Source organism: Hylobates moloch, unplaced genomic scaffold (assembly GCF_009828535.3).
Source record: "Hylobates moloch isolate HMO894 unplaced genomic scaffold, HMol_V3 SCAFFOLD_14, whole genome shotgun sequence".
NCBI classification, from domain to species: Eukaryota; Metazoa; Chordata; class Mammalia; order Primates; family Hylobatidae; genus Hylobates; species Hylobates moloch.
The window spans coordinates 87,347,193-87,357,013 of record NW_026652289.1 but is presented as its reverse complement, the minus strand read 5'-3'; the positions used below and the strand labels follow the sequence as shown (position 1 = coordinate 87,357,013).

At 40.2% G+C, this 9,821-nt stretch overlaps 1 protein-coding gene across 2 annotated transcripts in view; it reads left to right on the top strand.

The window, feature by feature from the left end:
* The window catches only part of GABRB3 (gamma-aminobutyric acid type A receptor subunit beta3), a 227,441-nt gene extending 218,495 nt beyond the window's left edge, over window positions 1–8,946 (top strand). For both annotated transcript variants that reach the window (XM_058427930.1, XM_032175705.2), the window contains exon 9: window positions 4,363–8,946. In XM_058427930.1, the coding sequence (XP_058283913.1) occupies window positions 4,363–4,704 (342 nt within the window). In that variant the 3' untranslated portion in view covers window positions 4,705–8,946. The remainder of the gene's footprint in view (window positions 1–4,362) is intronic.
* The last annotated feature ends 875 nt before the right edge of the window (window positions 8,947–9,821 follow it).

The following is a 9,821-nucleotide window of genomic DNA, read 5'->3' as shown; positions in this document are numbered from 1 at the left end:
ACTTTACATATATATACTTTATATATATACTTTACATATATATACTTTATATATATACTTTATATACTTTACATATATATACTTTACATATGTACTTTACGTATATATACTTTACATATATACTTTACATATATATACTTTACATATATACTTTACATATATATACTTTACATATATACTTTACATATATATACTTTACAGATATATATACTTTACATATATATATATTTATATATATATATATATATATATATAAAATAGCCAGGTGTGGCGAGTTCCTGTGGTCCCAGCTACTCAGGAGGCTGAGGCAAAAGGATCACTTGAGCCCAGGAATTTGGGGCTGCAGTGAGCTATGGTCACGCCACTGGACTCAAGCCTAGGCAACAGAGCAAGACCCTGTCTCTAAAAAAGTAATAATTATCAATGTGTTTAAAAGGTAACATGCAGTATTTTTTCAAATGCACTTGTTGATTATTTAAGGTCTCATCAGTTAGACCCCTTGAGGGTGAGGACCTTCTTGTGTTCACTTTGTGCTCCTGACTAAGGACAAGGCAAGATGGTGACATGTAGCAGCCGCGTGGTAATGTTTTAATGAATGGTCTCAAACAATCCCAGCCCCTTCGTGCAAGTGCATTCTCCAGTGAGGCATCCCACATCCTGAAGTGGACGGCTGGGCTTTTTTCATCTCACAGTTTTGTTATTTAAAACATTGCATAGTCTGTAGAGAACATTTTTCTAAAGCTAAATGATGCTTTCTGGTTTTTTCTATCTTCAGGAAAACAATTTCACTTTTTTGATATTGTAATTCCCAAACCACTTAGTATTATTGAAAAGAACAAATCCTGCATTACTAAGCAGTGGCTCATGCCTGTAATCCCAGCACTTTGGGAGGCCGAGGCGGGAGGATCACAAGGTCAGCAGATTGAGACCATCCTGGCTAACGTGGTGAAACCCCGTCTCTACTAAAAATACAAAAAATTAGCCGGGCGTGGTGGCAGGCGCCTGTAGTCCCAGCTACTCGGGAGGCTGAGGCAGGAGAATGGCATGAACCCAGGAGGTAGAGCTTGCAGTGAGCCGAGATCGTGCCACTGCACTCCAACCTGAGCGACAGAGCAAATGTCTCAAACAAAACAAAACAAGACAAAACAAAACACCTACAAGCATCTTCCACCTTTGATTATCTTCTGACTCAACATCAGATAAATTTTAAACATAGAAGCTTACCATTTAAGTAGAACTGTTTAAAATGCTGGACATCCTAATAAAATCGACTTGCGCTTATTTGATAAATGACCTCAATTTATCAAATCCCTTTACATGGTATCCAAATATGCTTTCTCTCATGATTCAAAATCAGACATATTTGATGGTGTACCAAGCATATTTGTTGCAGTAAACTGAATGAATGAAACACCCCAAATGAACAGGAACACATTGGTTGACCCCTCTCCCAGGCCCTCTCCAAGCAAGATTCCCATTGTGAGCCAGGCAGCTCATTCTCTCCACCCACTTCTTTCCTTCTTACCAAGGTCTAACATTCCAGGTGCTTTTGAGATACAAGCTCCATTAGAATTTTCCTTCTGCTGGATAAAAAAATATAAGAAAATGCCCTCCTCACTTCCCCACATCATGTGTCCCCATGAAGGGCCTTCTCCCAGCACAGGTGGTGTGATCTCTGTCCATTCCCATCTCCAAGCACTCAGCCTGGCCGTCCTCCATTCTAAGAAGACCACTCTGTCCAGTGGAGGACAGATGAGGTCACTGTCTGACCACTTCTAAACCAATGCTGCCTGTAAACTATAAGGAAGATCCCACGGTGACACTCTTCATCCTATAACTATAGGATGTAGCATTGGTTTAGAAGCACTGGCCCCACCTGGACTCATGGCACACTTGCTGCAATGTGGACGCTCCTGCTAGGAGCTCACAGGGGACAGGAGTGCATGGGCCAGGGTGGGATTGGAGTGCTGAGTCACTTTCCACTCCTTCGCCAGCCCCTGAGCTGCGGAGATTCAGCACTGGGCAGGCGGAGGCCCAGCATTGCTGCTGTGGGCATGCCGTGTGTGTCTAGAGGCTTAGGGAAAACCCCGAGATGTGTTGCAGTGGCCGGGGGAGCAGTTACTCACGGGCTTCAGGCATTTCCATTCCAGACTCCACTAAAGGAAACAGAAACCATTGCAGGGCGCTCTCCCTGGGGCCCCTCTCTGCACTCTCTTCTCAAATTCAATTTCTTATAGCTTGAGTTGTACTTCAGAAATCTATGACTTTCTACCTAGAAATTATTCTTCCTTCCTGTTCCCTATAGAGTTAAATTGAAATTCTTTCACATGACATACAAAAAACAAAAACCTCACTGGCCTGAATCTAATCTGTGTTTCCACCCAGCACTAGGTGTACTTTTCTATTGTGATAAGAGGATACAAAAGTGATAATGGCAGTGATGATGATAGTGACCTCATCTGTCTCAGGCTTGGGATGTGCTGGGAACGGTGTTTGCCTTTCTCAAAGTATTTCAGGTGCTCTTCAAGCCCTTGCTTGTGATGTTTTTGCTGCATTTTGTCTGAAAAATTTCTACCAGATTTTGAGTAAATAAAAGTTTTATTGCGAGTTAGCTGGCAAGGAGATAGGAGGAAATGCTCAAATCTGTTTCCTGGAACTGGGGTTTGGGGCAGGTTTTATAGGCAGAGGGTAATGAGGCATGTTCTGATTGGATCTTTCAATGAGGTGATGCTGGGATGTGTGGTCTGACTGCATCCTGCCATGGGCTCAATCTGATTGGATGTTGGATCCTGCCATGTGGTGTTTGCTTCTTAACTCTAGTCTGGGCACTTAGGTTCCACCCATGGTTGTATGCTTGGTTCATCTGGGCATGCTTAGGTTACATGACCTTCAACCTGGGGGTTCATGGCAACTGAAAACAACTCACCATGTTATTACACAAGGTTGAACCAGATTGGGTTGATCCTATGGTTACAACCTCCCTGATGACCACCTTACTTTCCCCAAGCATAATGAAGTGACCCAGAATGGTGTTACCAAACCTGTAGACATCTGAGAGTCCTCTTTGGTGCCTTTCCACCACAGTCTGAGTGGTCCCTGGATGTGTGCAGCCCTTCCTGTGTCACAGCCCCCTTGAAGTCTGAGGCCATCCCACCAGCAGTCCTATCCCTACTTGGAAATCCATACAGGCCCAGCACCTTCTCAGGCAGGACTCTTCTCACCACCTCACCTCCTGCTCATCTAGCTGGATGCCACTGATGAAATTGAAGTATATACAGAAGGCGAGAAGACACAAATTAATACAGCAATAAATTATTCCTACACAAAATAACTGTGTTTTGTGAAAGATTCATGGAGGAAACCACAGACACTTAATCTAGTACTGGAACACGGGATAGGCTTTCCACAGCCAAAAATAGGACAAAGAAAATGGCCCTCCAGGCAAAGAAAGGGAAGAGAGATAGGGAAGTGTGGGGCTTGCTGGAGTGAAAGCCCAGGGGACTGTGGAATGGTCCTTGGGGCTGTGGCAGGGATGGGGTACTGCTCAGAAAGCGGATGCTACTAGTTCATTTCAGAAAGGACTCCACTGGGGCCCCCAGCTCCAGGATGTCCTGTGAAAGGTTGAAAGTTCCGAGGCAGACCAACCCACAAACAGAATGGACCTTTGGCATCATCATGAAATGTCTGAAGCTATATTTGGCACACAATAAAATGCTATCATTGTAAAGTTTAGCTCCATTATGGGAAGGGAATTTCGTCTATTTTATATATAGCCCTTCAAAAAGAAGTCTCCTGCCAGAACCAGTATTGGGCAAGGAGAGCCTACTTGAATTGGGGTGGAGGGTGTCTGTATCTACTCTGTGGAAGTCATCAGGAGTGCCCTTCGATCACAGGACTATTCATATGTTTCTCTGTAGTAATTCAGGTGCGTTATATCATCAGAAAAGGGAACAAGAGGACTTCCAAAGACAAATGGGAGAATATAGTTTTTATTCAAAGTATAGTTGTGAAAATGGTTAGAGCACCTAAGTTAACATCTTGAAAGTCATTTGTACTTTAATTTTTTCAGTAAGGATTTGTATCCATAATGTGAAATTGCAGTTTGAAAAACCCCCTCCCCCTTCTTTCATCTAATTTCTTACTTGAGCATTTTTAGATAAAGGAAATAAAAATCTCTCAACTGCAATTAACCTCCAAAATGACATTTTCCAATAAAACGGAGTGCTGGATTTGACAGATGTACAGTTTCTCATAAAACATGTAACGTGATGGCGTGACATCATTCTGTCCGGGATCTGCATAGGGAAATTGGATTTATTGGCATGCTGGCTGTCTAACCATGTGCATTTTCCTTCCAATTAGGTGGATGCTCATGGAAATATTCTGTTGACATCGCTGGAAGTTCACAATGAAATGAATGAAGTCGCAGGCGGCGTTGGCGATACCAGGAATTCAGCAATATCCTTTGACAACTCAGGAATCCAGTACAGGAAACAGAGCATGCCTCGAGAAGGGCATGGGCGATTCCTGGGGGACAGAAGCCTCCCGCACAAGAAGACCCATCTACGGAGGAGGTCTTCGCAGCTCAAAATTAAAATACCTGATCTAACCGATGTGAATGCCATAGACAGATGGTCCAGGATCGTGTTTCCATTCACGTTTTCTCTTTTCAACTTAGTTTACTGGCTGTACTATGTTAACTGAGTGACTGTACTTGATTTTTCAAAGACTTCATTTAACACTGAGTGAAATATTACTCTGCCTGTCAAGTTTTTATACCTGTACACACACAGACACACACACAAGCAGACACACACATATATACATACGCAATTGTATATATATGTGAACTTTCTCAGCATATATATAAAATACACGTGTATATGAGGATGTATGTGTATATGTTTATACACACAGGAGTCAGTGCCCATGTGTATGGAAGACAAATACACATACATATATACATTTTGCAGCTATGGACAATTTACCACAGGATGTATATTAAAGAAAGTCATAGTTTTTTTCTTTTTTAATTGAAAGGGACAAGTATCATCTAAATATTATGCCTTGAGAATGAGGGCGTGAAACACAATATCATCCCCAAATGTGTCTTTTATTATCATAAGTTAGATGTTTTAGTTTAAAAATCAGAAAGACATTCTTAGTTAATCTTTGAAAACTCATACAGTGGTATTGCTAGTTTAAAATGAGTCACTTCATATCCTCTCGTTCAGTTTAGTAAGCGAAGGCTTCTTGACTTCTCTGGTGATGGGGTTTGTTTTCATCGGGCATACGTTTTCTGTAATGGTTTAGTGGCTGGGGTGAGCCACTGGCAGTGTGCTTACCTGTTGTCTTAAACATAGATGGATCCCACGTTGATGTCTGAACGACCGTCTTTTGAAAACCCATCGGGAGTGAATGGCATCTCGTTGTAAGTACTCTAATATACAGTGTGTAGTTTGTTTCTGTTGTTCACTTGGAGTGGATCCAGCTTCACTGTCATGTGCGAACACAGTGGCACGTTTGGCCAATGACATTTCAATCACTGAAAATGTGCTCTACATCTCGTATGGATTTCTAGGCCTGATATCCAACAGAAAGCATAGACGTCTCAGGTTATTCGTTACTCTAAGGTAAAACCATCTAGGATGATTTTCCCCCTTGCAGTTATGTTATCAGTCATTCTTATAACATTGTATGTTAATAGAAAATATATTTGCATAATATGCATATATATGTATATTTACCAAGATTTTGTTTCTTAACGCTTGCTATCATGGCAGCATGCGATGTCATATTTTCCTTTATGTGATGTAACTACTTTCTGTTATCTAGAAATTAAGATTGAAGCTAAAACACTTCTACTGTTCAATTTCAGAAACTAAGAATCATCCTCATGCCTTTATTTCTGTATCTGACGTATTTCATAAGCACATCCAACTACTCCTAGACTGACTAGGATTCTGCAGGAACATGACCCGTACACACCACGCTTCACCCAACGACCCATGACCGTTCTCTGAGGCAAAGGAGGGCAACCTGACAGCAAACACGGTCACTGTTGGTTCCTTCTGATCCACAGCCTCATCAGTATTTGGACTTTTTAAAGCTCGTAGAAACAAGACAAGGTGCACCGGTTTCATAGACGCAACCTTAACTTACTATTTAGATGAGATCTTTCTAAAGAAAAAAAAAAGAGATGATATATTTTTTGTAAACAATATTTCTATCACAGGCATCCATAAACTGAAATGACTACAGTTGTGCAAACAGGTGTCACAGTGAAGTTGAGCATTTGGAGAAAAAAAAGCAAAATTTGCAGGAAGAACTGCTAAATTAATACTTCATCCCAAAATGCCAAGTATGCCTCACCCTCTCTGTTCTATCCAAAACCAAGGACCAGAGTGCTCCAATGGTTGGCCCCAGCCCAGTTGTCTTGATGTAGGTAGAGGCACCACCCTCCCAGAGGATGCGTGTGGTATGGACTATCCCCATGAGCTGACCACTACTTGATTTTTCTTTGGTGGCCGTAACAACCTTTAATTTGTGGGCATCTGCAACAGTTCAAAACCCACCATCAGATAAAACATAATCCACAAAATCTCACGCTAGAGGCAATTACCTACTTTTAGACCCTTTTCCCTCCTTCATTCCTATCTTTTTCCTCCTAATCGCTGCTCTCTGGTTTTATTTTCATCTGGAGACTAGCCAGGGATTTCTTTGGCTTTGGCTTTTCTCTGACAATTTTTTCCATGGGTAACAATGGGGGATCCTAAAAGTTAAACAGATTGGGAAAAACCTTGTAAGTGGCCTTATCATTATTATCATGTTAAAGAAAAAAATACATTTGCAAAGACTTTATCCCTTTCAATACTTCAGGTATCTTTTTCTGTATCCAGTAATTAAAGGTGTGAGGTCCACATGCAGAAGAGGGACCCCAAAATGTAAATGGATGTGGACAAAATCAGTCAATGGTCTATTTAAGTGTATAATTTATACTATTCAGAACTGTGACATTAATTCTTTCTGGGAGAAAAGTGATTTAAAACTTTTTTGATGCATAGTTGAGGTACCCAAATATCAAAGGCAGAGACCCCATGGGGCTCCAAAGAGCTGCAGTCTCCTTCCCAAGGTTTTCTGGATATAAATTTGCATGGTATAGTCATAATAGCTTTTGAGCTTTTTATATGCATTTGGCACCAAGACTGGGATCCACAACTTTGTAGACACTGCGATGAAGTTAACATATTAGCTATACTATAAATAGTGTTTGTAACTACACACACACACACACACACAAATACATACATATATTCTGTAAAAACAAAAAAAGAAAACTTTTTAAGATCCTTGGGTATGTGTTTGCTTTACTCCATTTCAGAAGAAAATTACTTTTCTTCTAACAAAATTATTTTATAGCTTCTCCATTTTTAAAACTTGTGAGAGCATTGAGAAGAGAACTCTGACTGTGTTAACAGAAGCGAGTTGAATTGGAGTCTCTGTTGTGTTAAAATGACCTCTCGTTACTCCACAGTAGTTATTTGAGCCAGTGACTGAGTTGCGTTGAGGAATTCTGAACCCGGACCTCTGACATTGTTGGGAGGTGGCTGTTACCCACACCCAGACCTCTTGAGTAAGGAGAGAAACATTATCATTGGGGATATAATGAGATTTCTTTCTTAACAATTGAAAGTAATAAAAAGTTAATTTTCTAAGTAGTCCTGTCTTTCCAAAATGCGCCACAGGGGCTCAAGATCTACAGAAGAATCTTGTTATGACAATTGGTTATTACCCATATTCAGATATCCTTGAGATAATGGAAGAGCCCTGCTACCTAACTCCCTACAGAGAAAGACTGATAGACTTGAGTAGTCCTTAAAACAAGTGTTACTACTGTTCACCAACCCCGGGACTGTGGAGGGGTTTCACTGTCTATACCATGCGACATCCATTTCCCCCTGAATCTCAAATGAACTAGAAAGTATGTCATGATAATATTTCCATTAGATTTGGAAACTACCTGTACATCTGCAATATCATGTGTTTTTAACGCCAGCACCCAGAATTTTGACATGTTCAGTCACTCCCTGAAAGGCACTTCTCTCTTGTCCAAACATAGCGTTGACATTTTTACTGAGGAGATCATCTCAAAGGTGATGCCAAACAAGTCTGGGGCTGGTTTTAAGGGGACAGGCACATTGCAGTTGTAGGTGTTCATTTTCAGCATCTAGTAGATAATCCATTGGTCTTTGTCCCACCATGGTGTGTTCTAACAAGAATATGTCCAAATTTGAATCTCCTGGCTTGAAAGTATAAACCATCACTTAATTCTTATTTTAACTCCCCACCTGAAAACCAGTTCATATTTCTGGCCATTTTATGTAAGCAAAACTGAACAATTGGTGAAACATTTTGTTACTCTTGGAATTGACTCTGGCTGTCAGTGTGAGCCATTAGAGTAACATCGAATCTTGGGGCAAAGAGCTGCCCAGGTGAATTAAATTTTTCCAGGACACTAGCTGGTGTGCCTTGGATTGATTACCTCTTCTACTGCATTGAAAGGTGCCGTGTTTTCCTGAAATACTAAATTCCCAACACCTGGGTAAACAATGACCTCCCAGAGAGTGGCTCCTGTATGCCTCTCCCTAGGACCAACCCCGTGATCATGTTTTGTCACGCTTGTCTCATGTTTCTACTTCACAAGTCAGTGAGTGTGTTTAAGGTAAGTACAGGATTATTCTAGTAGGAATAGGCGATTGCTGTCATAATCAATTCTCATGTTGATTTCATTTTATTGTAAAGATAAATTTAACCCAGTTTTGCTTAAGCACATTGATGTAATTTTTTGGTATTATTTGACATGAAAAAACAGCAAAATTGAGTGATAGATACAATATGAAACTTGTTGATGAATGAATTCAAATTTATTAAAAAAGGACTAACTGACCTAAATGTAAAGACTGATTTTTTTTTTTTTCTTCCTTGGCTATCTTGTGAAGATGGTGTGGTTATTTTAATTCTAGTCATTCTTGCACATGCCCTTTGGGTTATGCTGAAAGTAAAAAAAAAATAAGCCCGAAATTGACTGCATGTGAGATCAATTGAATTATGACTTAAAAAAACGAAAATCACAATTTATCCTCAACTTCAAAGGACAACTAGACACACAGAGATCTAACTTGTCCCTGTCTTCAAATAGGTATTTTAAGCAAGTAATGTTTTTATATTAAAAGTCAGGGAGCCAACCTACCTATAAGCTCTGGCCAAAGTGGTATTGATCTTTATCTTGAGTTCTTTAGGCAATTTCTTTGTTTTTTTCTCCAGTGAGAAAGTACCAAGCAATGTCTCAGAACTAATTAATTAATTAATTCAGATCCTTGGACACTTCAGATAGAACTTTTATTGAGAAATATATTTCTAGGCCTCCAGAGAAGCTGTTGGTTCACCTGCGAACACCTTAAAAGGAAGGTTCCCCAATGGTGGTTTAAGTCTCACAAAATGCCCTCAGGCTTACCTCCAAATTTCCTTACTCTTAAGCAAAATAATGCAGATTCTTTGGGAATTCTTTACAGGTCCTATTTTCATTCTTTTTTTCCATTGTTTGGACAAGTTTTTTACATTCCTGGTCTACTTGGGGACCCCAACTTGGACATATTCCACACTAATTCTTCGTCTGAGGCTGGAACATCACGAATGGGGACAGTTCTCACCCATTTCACTAGGTTAAAACCTTATCCATCCCAGGGGACAATCTTAAATTATAACCACAGAAGAAAGGATTTTCAAATACTGACTGGATTTCTTTTTTTTTTTTTTTTTTT